The 15,179-nt window shown below is 37.8% G+C and overlaps 1 protein-coding gene across 1 annotated transcript in view; it reads left to right on the plus strand.

Annotated features, from left to right (window-relative positions):
• Positions 1 to 15,179, plus strand: part of HSD17B2 (hydroxysteroid 17-beta dehydrogenase 2) — a 73,565-nt gene that overhangs the window by 26,501 nt on the left and 31,885 nt on the right. Inside the window, exons 2-3 of the mRNA XM_043987965.1 lie at positions 3,900 to 4,112; positions 8,159 to 8,344. Of these exons, the coding sequence (XP_043843900.1) occupies positions 3,900 to 4,112; positions 8,159 to 8,344 (399 nt within the window). The remainder of the gene's footprint in view (positions 1 to 3,899; positions 4,113 to 8,158; positions 8,345 to 15,179) is intronic.

Here is a 15,179-nt window from a genome sequence, read left to right on the forward strand (position 1 = left end):
AGTTTCTGAGTATGCAATGACCAAAAATGAATTCAAAATCAAACTTGTAATGAATCCACTTGCCCATGTTGCGTCATGCGACTTCACCGAAGCCTTGGTTCCGAACACACAACATACTCACTTTGCACTGTGCATACCATCACACCATGTAATACCAACAAACATTGCCAGAAACACCTCAGTTTAGATTCAAGATTACTGTATGTTATGAATTGCAATGTTTTTACTGTACATAAAAAGTTTTCAGCTCTTACAGAAACATAATAGTTATGGGAAAATAAAAATATTTTCCTACCGTCATTCCTCAGCATTCTATTTATTATTATTATTTTTTTTAGTGAGGCAATTGGGGTTAAGTGACTTGCCCAGGGTCACACAGCTAGTAAGTGTTAAATGTCTGAGGCAGGATTTGAACTCAGGTACTCCTGAATCCAGGGCCAGTGCTCTATCCACTTCACCATCTAGCTGCCCCTTTCCTCAGCATTCTAAGTATCAAATTAGTATATCTTTGGATTGGATTGTGTTAGAATGTTTGATTTTTTAAAATTGCTGTTATATCCTTTTATAGAAAAATAAGTGTTTAATTGCAGCAAGTAAAGACAAAAGCCCTTTAATAATATTTCTTCACCATCACCACTGTCTGTATATGTGTAAACATCAATTTTATAAATTAAGCACAAACAAATGTAATTTCATAAACTAAAGCTAGTATTTATTTGAGAAATTATTAGCAATATTTTTATTTTAGGATAAAAATATTTTTGGGTTATGGATGAGTGGCTATGTTTTGACAGAAGAGGTAAAAATACTGATAACGTGTCAGGGTCTTTGCTACTAGGTTGTAGTACACCTAAATGGACAAAAAAAAATAAAGAAAATATGTCAAATCATTTTTGCAATATGGATTTACTTCTAATTATGCTGATGGTGTGGAAAAAACTTTTTGCTAAATTTATAGTGAAGATTTGGCTGTGGAGAGCATGAAACCATTGAAACAAAAATGACATCTTAATACCAAGCATGTAGTGTACTTCAATAACCAAAGAAATATTTTGGACAACTTTTAAAATCATCAAATAAAGAAAAACAATGTCTTGAGAAATTTGCTACTGAAGGAAGCATACATGGGGGATATTTTTTGGTGTCCTCTGGAAGGGCATACAAGAGAGGAAAATATATATCTTAAAGTTGATAAATTTTTCACAAATGAAGGTTTACAGTGGAAAATTGCATTGGAATCTGTACAGATGGTACTGGAGCAATGATGGGTGAGAATGTTGAATTTGTAGCAAAAGTTAAAGCTGGTGGCAATGAAAATATCACTTTTACTTACTGCATGATCCACTGGGAAGCACTCATAGCCAAAAAAATATCATCAGAGTCAGAGGTTGTGCTTTGTGATACTATCAAAATCATTAACTTCGTTAAAAGCCATGCCCTTAACAGTCATTTGTTTTCAAACTTTGCAAAGACATGGACTCCTTTTACAAAAACTTAGTACTACATGCAAAGGTAAGGTGGCTCTCAAGAGAGCAAAGTTTAAAAAGATTATTGAAATTGAAAGATGAAGTTTTTATGATTTTGACTGAGCAGAAATCCAATTTTATAAATTTTTTTCATAATGATTTATGGCTTTCAAAGCTGTGTTATTTGTTGGGTATTTTTGAAAAACTCAATGACTTAAACATGTCACTTCAAGGGAAAAATGTTACTTACTTATGTTAAAAGATAATATTGAAAGTTTCATAGATAACCAGGCATGGTAGAAGAAATATCTAATAGTATCATTCTGACATGTGGGCTGGGATATTCTTTCCTTTAAAAACAGAAATTCTTAAACTCTTTCCACTCATGACCCCTTTTCACCTGAGAAAATTTTTACATGACCCTAGGTATACAGGTATATAAACTAGGCATACAAATCAAACATTTTCTGATAATAAATCATAAATTTATTCAGCACCTTTGGAATGAAAGTCTTTTGAGGACAGTCTTTGTGAAGAAGGGGTAAAGTGAAGGAGTTGACTAGATGAACCTTCAAAACACGGAGAGAGTTCTTGGAAGAACTTAAAAAGGACTTTAAAAGCCAAATAAGAGAGATTGAGGAAAAATTAGAAAAAAAAATAAGAGCAATCCAAGAAAATCATGAAAAGAAAGTCTATCACCTTGAAATAGAAAACCAAAACTTAAGGAAGAAAAGAATTCCTTGAAAACTAGAATTTGGGAAGGGGGAGATAATGACATTTTAACAAAACAAGAAATCATAAAACAAAACCAAAAGAATGAAAAAATAGAAGAGAAAGTGAAACATCTCAACAGAAAAACAACTGATCTGGACAACAGATCAAGGAGAAATAATATAAAAATAATTGGACTACCTGAAGATAATGATTTTTTTAAAAATTGTGATACAATATTATAAGAAATTATCAAGGGAAATTGCCTTAAAGTTGTAGAACAAGAAGGTAAAGCAGAAATAGAAAAAAAATCTAATGATCACCACATGAAAGAGATCCCAGGAGAAAAACCTACTGGAATATCATAACCAAGTTTCAAAGCTCCCAAGTTAAGGACAAAATATTGGAAATCAGGATTATAGAAGACTTAGCAGCTACTATGTTAAAGACCCATAGGTCTTGGAATACTATATTCTGTAGAGCAAAAGAGCTGGGGTTACAACCAAGGGTAACTTACTAAGCAAAGTTAAGTATAATCCTGAATAAAAAAAAGAATATTTAATGAATTGAAAGAGTTTCAGGTTTTTATGACAAAAAACCCCCAAAATTTAAGGGAAAATTCAACATAAAGACCAATTATAAGGTACTCAACAAGGACAAAGTATTTACTTCTTATATGTGAAAATACTAGCATTAATTGTATGACGGTCATTATTATTTGGGGTTGTTTGATATAAAGGCTTTGGCTGATCTGAGTATGATGGGGTGATTCTAAAAAACTAAAACTCCAAAGAGAGAGGTAAAATGGAGTAATTATATCATACAAATGAGGTACAAAAGGAAAAAGTTATACAGAAGAAGCTAATAGAGGGGAGAATGGGTAGTGATGGAAACTAATCTTCATAAGAGTTAACAGGGGATAGGGAGGGGGAGAAGATAATGGAGGGACTCAGAGAGGTGGGTAGGGTAAGGAATAGAAGGGCAAAGTAGCAAGTAGAAGTAAAGCAGAGCATTGAGGAGGGAGAAGGATAGTGGGGAAAAATAGGAAGGAGGAGAATAGACGACAAGTAATTGTAGCTTAGAATGTGAATGGGATGAATTTATCCATAAAACCAAATTGTAACTGGGACTTTTATCAGAGAAACCTCTTGCAAAGATGGTCTCCCTTCCCTTATCTTTCCTTTTAATTTTTACCATATTATATTCATCCCAAAAGCTTTTAAATTTTATATATTCAAAATTGTCCATTTTAGTCTTGTGTGATCCTATCACTTGTTTAGTTATGAACTCTTCCCCTAAAGGTTCCCAAAATGAAAATGACCTCTTTCTTTCAGGAAAATCTCTTGTGAATTTAGGATTAGTCAGCCAGGTGCTCTGGATATAATTTATTCATCTATGCTTCAATTCCAGATTCCCATGAGCCAGTGACCAAGAGTCCTAGACCTTGATGGAATTTTAATAGTAAAATTACACCTTTCCATGTAATTGATAGATAATATACTGTTCCCTCCCCTATCAAAGGGAGAGGGGAGAAAGGAAAGTTAACAGTAAGACCATGGAATTTAGAGATAGAAAGGACCTAGAGATCATCTCTTGGAATCATCACCATCACAATAATAATTCAATCCAATACTGAGTGATCATCCTCCAAAACTTGTTAAGATACCCTTGGGCTTGTTTTGGTTGTGGTCCTCACTGGTGGAATTGCTTGGTTGCTTTCAGGTGGAGATTCTGGGATTGGCCATGCCCTGTCAAAGTACCTGGATGAGTTGGGATTCACTGTATTTGTGGGTGTTCTGAATGAGAAAGGACCTGGAGCAGAGGCATTGAAAAAGAGCTGCTCCAAGAGAATTTCTGTTTTTCAAATGGATATTACCAACCCAGCCCAGATAAAAGAAGTTCAAGCTCGAATTGCAGAAAAGGTGCAGCACACAGGTATTGGGACCCTACTATTATTATAGGGAAGGGGTGTGTCCTCCTTCTGCTAATAAATGACACAAGTATTTTATAGGTAAAAAATGGGAAGCAGTTTGTCTGGAAACTGAGTCATCAACTTAATAACTTGTATCACTTGAACTGTAATACTTTGCAGTTTGGGTAGGCAGGCCCCTTTTCCTGATAACAGGAAGTAAATTTACAAGTAGTTATGGAATCATTAGAATCCTAGCATTGGAAGAGATGTTGGAGGTCACCTACTTGAATTTTCCACCTAATATAATAATCCCCTCCACAATATTTTTATTAAGTGGTCATTAAGTCTCTGCTTCAGCACCGCCTTGTGAAGGGGTGCTCAGCAAGCAACCCCTTCTATTGTCAGACAACTGTAAATGTTAGGATTATATCCCTTCCTTGACATGCAGTGTGGTGTAGCATATAGAGAAGTGATATGGCTCCTACTCTGTTACCCTGAGCTAGTTAGGTCACCTCTCAATGCCCAGGCTACCCTCTCAAACCATAAAATGCAGAGGAGTTACTGACCTGCATTAGTAGCGAGAATTTCCTTATTAGGACTACCCTATATTAATGAAATCATGTCTCATCCCATATTTTCCTCTTATACTGGGTTGAAACCTTTCTCCTTCTACTGTGGGTATGACTTCCACCCATTGGTTCTAGTTCTGCCCTCTTGAGTGGAGAGAGATGACACATACACAAAATAATCATTTAACAAACATATATTACATACTGTAGATACTGTACTAGGTTCTGGGGATACAATAACAAGAATGAGAAGTCCCTCAAGGAACTTACATTTTATTGGGAGAGATAGTATATAGCTGTATGAGTATTATAAATATATACATAATCCACATACATATATATATACACCCTATATATATTATACATGTATGTTTTCCAATATTTCCAGTCTTTCTCCACATATACATATATACATACACACACACATATATATATAGTTTGAAAATGTCCTTAATAATTGTTGCTTAGAATTGAAAGCAATGTTTCTGATATTGTCTGACCAAGAGAGAAAGGATTATCACTTTCATCATTAAGTTCATGTTCTGTATAAAGAGCACTATCTCTGAACCAAGAAGACCTAAGTTCAAATCATGTCACTGTTATTTAATACCTATGTGGTTTTGGGCATACTACTTCATTTTCCTGGGCCTCTTCTGTTCTTTTTGTTTGTTATTTTTTATTGATAAAATTAAATATTTGGCTTAGTTGGCCTCCAAGAACTTTTCCTACTTTTGATGTAGGATCCCATGATCTTTCAAATGGATCTATGACCTCATCAGTAAGGTTACTTCATACATTGGCATAGGTTGCAACTCAGACATGTTATCTCAATTTATGTGATCTCATCCATGTCTTTCTGTAAATCCTCCATTGGGGACTGATGGTATCCAACATAGAAGAGCACTTCCTCTGGTTCTGTACAATATACTGATATTAATGAAAACTAATATCGCATTTGCTTTTTAGTAGATTATATACTGTTCATTTATATTACTCATATTGAGGTTACAGTCAGAACCAGTAACTTTTTCCAAATCAAAATGCTTTTAATGGTACATGTCCAATTCTATAATTTTGTCTTTTACTTTTTTGAAACTAAATGTAAAAAGGACTAATATGGTAATGTTTTACATAATTGCACATGTATAACCTATACTGACTGCTTGCAAGCTTGGGGAAGGGGGAGGGGAGGGAGAGACTGAACGAGAGAGGGATAGAATTTGGAATTCAAAACTTTAAATAAAGAGAGAAAGAACAACAACAAAAAATAAGAAAGTAGAATTAAAAATTTTTTTTTTTTTTGGTGAAGCAATTGGGGTTAAGTGACTTGCCTAGGGTCACACAGCTAGTAAGTATTAAGTGTCTGAGGCCGGATTTGAACTCAGGTACTCCTGACTCCAGGGCCGGTGCTCTATCCACTGAGCCACCTAGCTACCCCCCCCAAGTAGAATTTTATATTTTTTGTTATTAAATTTCATCATACTCATTGATGCCTTTTGTTTCAGACTGGTGAAATACTTTTTCTATGTCATCCATCATATGTCATTCTCATTTTATATCCTTTAAAAATCTCTTAAGAACAAGAAGCTGTCATCTGTGTCTTTATTCAAGCTATTGGTAAAAACAACATGTAACAAGATATGACTGAGAATGCATCTTTAACACAACACTAGAGACCACCCTCTAGGTTAACATCATACCATTAATCAACCCTTTTGTGGGGTATAGGGGGAGGAGGGAGTGAGGTATGCTCATTCAACCAACTGTGAATCTTTCTAGTACACTCAGCCAGTGCACAGTTCTTAAGCTTGTCCACAAAGCTATCTTGAAGGCCTTTATAAATGTCTTGCTGAAATTCAAATGCCTTGTATGTGGCATTTCTCTGCTAAATCAGTCTTGTAAGCTTGTCAAGAAAAGAGATGAGTTTGTCCTTAGTGAACTCATGTTTGTCCCTATTGATCACTATTTCCTTATCACAGCTCTTATAAACCATTTGACTAACAATTGCTTCTATGATTTTGTCAGAAATTTCAAGCTTGTTAATCTGTAGTTTCCAATACTCCCCTTTCACTTATTTTAGAAGCTGATGTCTCCCGTCCTGTGGCATTTTCTTTACTAACAATGCTGATATAACCTTTGAGAAACTGGTGTCACTTCCTTTTTGTGGCTTATATTATTTCCCAATATGCTCTTATTTTTCACACAATTCATCTGGACTTATAATAAAGTACATCATATAAGATGGCATGAAATAGCATAATATACCATTGATACAAGTAGCATAGTCATAGACCACCTCTTATCAATGAAGTTGAGCTAATTCTGGCATGAGGCCACACAGGCCATTCTGTCTAAACCAAGAAAGAGAGGGCTCTATTCAAAATCCATGGGACATTGTGGAGACCTTCCTCTTTTTCTTCCTCAGATCAACTTTGAAGGTAGGAGGCCCCATCCTGTTAATAACATAAATTAACACCTCCTCAATATACTCACATTACTCATTGCTATCACCTTTCCCCCTTTTTATGAGCCCTGTTATTTTAACTAGTACTAAATAAAAGGTCTATTTATCCAGGCCTCGTCTCTATTCTGAATTCCATTCTCATGTTACCAAGCTACCTCTTAGGCATTTCAAAGTGGATGTCTCACAGGCTTCTCAAACTCAGTGTGTTCAAAATAAAACTCATTAAGTTTCTCTCTGTTCAAACCTATCCCTCTTCTGAACTTTTTTATTGCTTGTTCAGGCTGTCACCATCCTCCTACTTTCCCAGGTTTGAGATCTTACTATAATCGTCATCCTCTCTCTTTTGTTTACTCCACAATACAGAACACTTTCTAAATCTTGCAATTTCTTTGTCTTCAATTTCCCTCACATATTTTCTTTTTAATATTTACACAGCCACCTCTCCAGATCAGGCCCTCATTGCTTCACCTGGACATCAGCGATAGCCTTCTAAGTGGTCTGTCTCCCTCAAGTCTTTCCTTAACTTAGTCTACCTACCATGCCATGGCCAAATTCATATTTAGTAAAATCAGCTGGCTCCCTATTACCTCTAGGACCAAATAAAAAGTCTTACATCTCATATTTAAAGCTGTTCACAACTTGGCCCCTTCCTTTCCAATCTTAACACATTACTCCCTTTCAAGCATTGTAGAGTCTAGTCATACAGGTCTACTTGCCATTCTTCTATCTACATTGTATTTATCTTGTATGTACCTATTTATATATTAGGTTGTCTCCCTCATTATAATGTAACCTCCATGAGAGAGAATTTTTTTGGTTTGGTTTGTTGCTTTTTTTTTGTATCCCTAGTATTTAGCACAGGTCACTTCTTACCTTCAGATCAAGTTAATATGTAAAGCGCTTTGCAAACCTTAAGTTAGCCAGCTCAGCTACTCTTGGCCAAAATTTCCTAATGTGTAAAATAAGGAGGTTCCTTTATCTTGAACAGACCAGGAATTCTGTTTCATGTTTTCCCAAATTCCCTTTTCTATCCCAGGATTGTGGGCTGTTATCAACAATGCTGGGATCTTGGGCACCGTAGGAGATGGTGAGCTTCTTCACATGAATATCTACAAACAATGCATGGATGTGAACTTCTTTGGGGCTGTGGAGGTGACCAAGGCCTTTTTACCCCTCCTCCGGAAATCAAAGGGAAGGTTTATCAATATGAGCAGTATGGCAGGTGAGTTGAATTTATACCCTTGAATCCCTTCCCACAAGCCCAGATGAGCTCTATTGCAGGAATTTGACATTCTTTCTTCTCCAGGCAAAAGTGAGAGACTGGCTCCACCCAGAACCTTAAAGGACTGCATAATTCAATAGTCATCAATTAAATCCCACTGTTGTTAATATGATAACCACATACATGATATTGGGTAATAATAATAATAATAAATAATAACAATACCAATAACAACAACAACAACAATGACCTGGAGGGGCAGCTGAGTGTTATGGATAAAGAGCTGACCTTGGAGGCAGAAAGAACTGGATGTAAAGTCTTGCCTTGGACATATACTGGCTCTACACCACTGGACAAGTCATTTCTTTTTGTCTCAGTGTAAGGACACAAGATTTATTGGATGGCAGACTATCCTGCCAGCTACACCAATTGGAAGGCCAAATTTAAGGGGGCTGATCTCTTCTCTGATATGCCACTTGTAGGGATGCAAATTTTTCGAGACAATGCTGAGATACCAAAGAAAGAGGGACTCGTGTGAGTCTGGTTGTATAAGTATAGATTTATTAGAGCTTATTGGGTCTCATGCCTATCTTTGGCAGCAGGAGGACACAATGGTGTAATGGATCCCCAGATCAACCCCAGGTCAGGCCAGGTCAGGTATTATATAGAAACAGAACAAAGAAGGCATAGTGCCAGGGATGGCCCAGGGTTATTTGCAAGTGTTCCCATAGATAGTTGGAGCTTCTTTTGCTGTTTATATTTACTCAAGGTAGTTTATATTAACTGTGAGACTTGAGGTAATGTTCCCAGGCTCTGGTTACCAATGTACACTCAGGAAACTCTCTGGGACTAGAAATAATACAATAGATACCAATTTGCTTTGGTAGGAGGATTTTGCCCACTGAGAATACCTTATGCTGATGAAATCACAGCAAATACAAAGTAACAGCACATGTTGATATAACTCTTTACCATGCCAGGCTAAACAGGCATCAAATTCATTTGCCTAACTCTGATGACTACTTTAGAACAGTAAGTCCAGCCTCACCATTTTGTTAGGTAATCTAGTCATTCAGTCGACTTCTGCCCACTAAATAATAATGTTGTTCTCACTTTTATTTGCAGTTTGGGGACTCATCCTTAATTGACAGGGACTTTGACATACAATTTCTACCAAGGTTTAGTCACCTCAATTTCATAAGCTTAAGGGAAGACCTGGTGTTTTATGAATTTATTCTTATTCTATTAGATCAAATACAGCACAGTTTTTTTTTTGGGGGGGGTGAGGCAATTGGGGTTAGGTGACTTGCCTAGGGTCAAACAGCTAGTCAAGGGTCTGAGGCTGGATTTGAACTCAGGTCTTCCTGACTCCAGGGCTGGTGCTCTATCCACTGAACCACCTAGCTGCCCCAGCACAGTTTTTTAAAAAATTGAGTCTTTGTCCCTTGGTATGGATGGGCAGATACAGTCAGGATTAACTGTTAGGTTTTCTGGGAGCTCTTTCAGCTGGAGCAGAGCTGGGCCAGGTTGGTCCGGTTGGGCCAGAATTGGGCCACATTGTGAATAGATTTTGGGGAATGAGGCTGGGTCTAGAGCACAGCCGTTGAGGTCACACTTGTTGTGTATGTGTGGAGGAAGCAGGGGAAATGATAACTAAAAGTACAGATGAGAATTGAAGAGGATGTAGAGCAAGCATTCATGTGGGAAAGGAGACAGGATGTTTTCAACAGAATAAGCAAACTACCTGAACTGGATAGGTGGCAGTATAGGTAGGAAACAGTGTTGTTGTGTGATGGAACAGACCAATATGTGTTCATCAGACAAAATTAGGAATGAAGTAGTAAGCCTGGGGCCACCAAGAATAGTCAGAATCCTTTTCTCAGAAGGGTGATTGATATAATGTCAGACTTTCTGTCAAAAGCTTTCTTTTAACAGGGGAAACACACATTCTGGGAAGTACAGAAGGTGTGGTTGAGTGGAGGAACTAGTCTGGTCCTAAAAAACCCATTTTAGTTAGATAATTTCTCCATAGTCACAAAATTATGGACTGTGAGATAAAAATTATTTCAAAAGCCATCTAGTCCAAGTATTTGAATGGGAATGTCCTCTACGGACCCAAGACAAATGGCCATTGGGTCATTTTCCTGTTTACCTTTTTATGCTTCTCCAGGGTCTTGTGTTTGAAAGTTAAATTTTCTATTCAGTTCAGGACTTTTCATCATGAATGCCTGAAAGTCCTCTCTTTCATTGCATTCCCATATTTCCCCCTGAAGGATTATATGCAGTTTTGTTGGGTGGGTGATTCTTGGTTGTAATCCCACTTCCTTTGCACCCTGGAATACCATGTTCCAAGCCTTCTGATCCTTTAATGTAGAAGCTGCTAGATCTTGTGTTATCCTGACTGTGGCTCCAAAATACTTGAATTGTTTCTTTCTGGCTGTTTGCAATATTTTCTCCTTGACCTGAGAGCTCTGGAGTTTGGCTATAATATTCCTGGAATTTTTCATTTTGGGATCTCTTTTAGGAGGTGATCGTTGGATTATTTTAATTTCCATTTTACCTTCTGGTTCTAGAATATCAGGGCACTCTGACAATTTCTTGGAAGATGATGTCTAGGTGCTTTTTTGGATCATAGCTTTCAGGTAGTCTAATAATTTTCAAATGATCTCTCGTGGATCTATTTTCCAAGTCAGTTATTTCTCCAATGAGATAGTTCATATTGCCTTCTATTTTTTCATTCTTTTGGTTTTGCTTTATTGTTTCTTGATTTCTCGTAAAGCATTAGCTTCCATTTGTTCAATCCTAATTTGGGGGGGGGGCAATGAGGGTTAAGTGACTTGCCCAGGGTCACACAGTTAGTAAGTGTCAAGTGTCTGAGTCTGGATTTGAACTCAGGTACTCCCGAATCCAGGGCTGGTGCTTTATCCACTGTGCCACCTAGCTGCCCCCTCAATCCTAATTTTTAAGGAATTATTTTCTTCAGAGAGCTTTTATACCTCCTTTTCCATTTGGCCAATTCGGGTCTTCAAGGCATTCATTTCCTCATTGGCTTTTTGTATTTCTTTTGCTATTTGGCCCAGTCTGTTTTTTAAGGTGTTATTTTCTTTAGTATTTTTTTGTGTCACCTTTACCAATATATTGATTTTTTTTTCATGATTTTCTTGACATCCCCTTTCACTTTTTGCCTTGGGTCCAAATAGCACCCTCTCTGAAGAACTTTTTCTTATATTAAAAGTGGATGTGGAGAGAGCAGAGGTATGTTTAGAAATTATTTACCAGGCTCAACTTGGTTTAGGAGACCAAACAGCTGTAATTTAATTCTGTGTGTATGAGTGTATATAAACCTAACCACTTCTTCAAGTGTAGTGCCAGAGCCAATGACTTTTCTGGAGCCTCATAGCTAACTATAACCCTGGAATATAGGATCTGGAACTGCTGTGGTCTGCAGACCAAAGAAAACCCTGATGGGTGAGATTAATCTAACTAGGAAGGGTCAAGATATGGCACCTGGTTAAGAAGAAAAGTCTTAACCTTAGCCTGAAGGAACTCTGCTGGACTTTTATTAGCTGAGTGTGTTCTGCCTATGTATCAATATTTATCTTAACACATATCCACAGGGGACATTTTATGCAATTTGCATAAGATTTGCCATTGGCCAACCCCATGCCAGGAATGCTCTCCTTCCTTGCCTCTACCTCTTGTCTTGTCTGGTTTCCTTCAAGATTTAGCTTAAAGCCCACTTCCTACAATGGGTCTTTCCAGGTCTACCCCATTAATACTCCCTTTTCTCCCTAAGATCACCTTCTATTTACATTGTATCTATGTGCATAATTGTTTGCATATTGTCTTCCCAATATCAGAATGTAAGGTCCTTGAGGGCAGGAACATTTTTACCTTTCTTTGTATCCCCAGCTTAGTATAGTGCCTGGCCCAAAATAAGCACTTAATAGATGTTTGTTGACTGATTGACTACCCCCTGCCCAATCAACCTCCCTCAGACATCTAGTCCTCTCAATCTGATCCTCACATTTGCGGATATTTTTAGAAGCTTAGGCCCTGGTATCTGGAGTTTGGGGATCTAGTCTTGCACCTGTGATGATTAAAATCTAATGTGTGTCTTTATCTGCCCCCCCACCCCAGTGTGTGTGGGGGAAACTAGTTAGGAATTACTTATAAATTAGGAGCTTCAGCAACAGTTTAGGCTTTTAAGCATTTATTAAAATATATTAGAAGTTAGGAGAGACAGAGAGACAGAGAGACAGAGAGAGAGAACAAGCGAGAGTGCACATATCTCTGAAAGAATGGAAAAACCTTGTCTCTCATCTGTGCCTGGAGAGAGAGAGAGAGAAACAGCTCCTTCACCTAGCCACTCACACTTCCAAAGAGAAAGAATCCCACTCAATTCCCCTGGAAACCTCCTGTCAAACAGGTAGGGGGGCAATCCCCACACACAGCTCCAAGCTAATTGGCTGGTGGCATTCAAGTCCATTGATTGACATGAATTAAAGGCAGTCTATGAATAGAGGCAACTTCTGGGATGCCAATCTGACCTTTGAAACCTCAGAAAGCTCAGCTCATGTCTTTCTTGGCAGGGGGCAGGGCCCCTGGTTCTCACACACCTGGCCTGGCGTATCCTTTTCTGCTCAACCTGAGCAGTAAAGATCATCAAGAATCAATTTTCTGAGTGTCCTTTAGGCCAAATTCCTCTTTTGCCAATCCTTAAGTAATTTCAGACTACCTCCAGGATACAGAGAACTGATAGGCCCAGAAGCATCTTATAAAGAGGTGTCAGCCATTTGGGATGGAATGGTCTCTCACTACCTCCAATCAGTAATGTGCTATAAAGTGGGATGTGAATGCATGGGACTTCCCAGGGCACCTCATCCTCTCAACACACACTTGGCTCAATCATACATACAATTAATGGACATCAGCCCAGTAATGGATGGTCCTTCCCTAGGAATAGCAATGCTAACTTTTACAACCCTATGAAGAAGCTAATTCAAGTATCATCCCCATTTTATTGATGAGGAAACTGAGGCTTATAGATGTTAAATGACTTGTCCCTGGTTGCTCAGCTAGTAAGTGTCAGAGTTGGGCTTTGAAAGCACTCCACTTGATCAATTTGACCATATTGCCTCAGATATGGTAAAAAAGCTATCCTATTTGAAAATACAACTAGTCAATAAAAAGATAAACTGTACAAGATAGACATCTGTGTGATTTTTTTCCCCCAAGAAGTTATCAAGAAAATGCACTTTATCAATTGAATAAGGGTTCAGAAATAAAATCAACTACTTTCCTTGATTTTCACTTCTTGTGAGTAGGAATTGCTTCATTCACTTTATTTGCATTAGCATATACTAGATAATTTCTATGCTTTCTTCTATCACTGATTTTCTAGGATTCTGTGGATCATACATTTAGAGCAGGAAGAGACCTTAGAGGTCATCAGATCTAACCCCTTCATTTTATAGATGAGGAAATGGAGACCCAGAGAGGCAAGTCACTAAGGTCACACAAGTAGTAAGTTCCAAAGTCAGTATTTCAACCCAGATCTGGTATTTTCCCACTGTACCCACATTGTATTCCTTTAATTGAAAAAGTCCAGGTTGGTTGTAATGTGGATGGGTAGTGTAATCCAGAATGAGAAAGAACATTTTAAGTGGGAAAAGAAAAGCAGGCGTACTAACCATATAGGTAGCCATATGGAGGGAGGCAGGAAGTCATAGAATACTATGTATCAGGAAGTCATAGAACACAGTTGTATCAGTTGTTTCCAACTCTTTGTGACCTCATTTTGGGGTTTTCTTGGCAAAGATGCTTTAGTAGCTTGCCGTTTCCTTCTCCAGCTCATTTTATAGATGAAGAACTGAGACAAACAGGGATAAGCGACTTGTCTAGGGTCACACAGCTAAGAACTGTCTGAAGCTGGATTTGAACTCATGAAGGGACTTCTAGCAGAACCAATACCTGAGATCTTGCTTCCCTTCCACATTTCCTCATCCAGTTTCTACTCTACAGTTTCCACTGATGAGGAGCTTTCTACCACTTCTTCAAATAGTTTCTTAGAACACTTGTAATTGTAATTTGTTTTCATAGTAAGCTAAAAATCTGCCCCTCTGCAACTGCCCTTTGGGGTCAAGGAGAACAAATCTTTTTCATGATAGTCCAGATACTCGGAGACAGCTCTCATATTCTTTCTAACTTTCTCCTTCTTGTGACTAAACAAATACAGCAATTTCCCTGGCAAGTTCCATAAAGATGGACATTTTTTTTGAGTACAGCTCAAGATCCAACCTGAGTCTTTTTGACTCCCAGTCCCAGGAACATTTGATTGGAGCCATTCAGCTCTGGGTGTGCCAGGCACAGTGAGCAGGGGGAAAAAGGAAATGCTGTTATCATGCCCTATGCTTTGAGCAGCAGTGAAATTATTCTTATAAGTGAATGCTGAGTGTTGGTGATGACTATCCACTTGGCTATGTTGATAAAGGGAAATGGTAGTGCAGATAATTCCAAACAGTGGATAATTACAAAATATGCACTACTTGGTCTGAAATGAGATGATTTGAGAGACCACAAAAACAGGCACAAAAGTTATAGTTGCAGAGAGGCAACCATAATTCTTAACAAAGGAAGAGGGTCATTTTTCCAAGTACATTTGAACAGGTTGTGCCAGGTAACTTCACTTTCCCTTCTCCCTGTGTTTTGACAGGAGTAGATGAGGAGAATGATATACATCTAGAACACCTGGATATCAACAACAAATCTGACAAAAATTTGTCATGCTACTTTTATGGCCATGATAGACATGGGCTAGATGACACTGTTAGGT

The sequence above is a fragment of the Dromiciops gliroides genome, chromosome 2, assembly GCF_019393635.1.
Source record: "Dromiciops gliroides isolate mDroGli1 chromosome 2, mDroGli1.pri, whole genome shotgun sequence".
NCBI classification, from domain to species: Eukaryota; Metazoa; Chordata; class Mammalia; order Microbiotheria; family Microbiotheriidae; genus Dromiciops; species Dromiciops gliroides.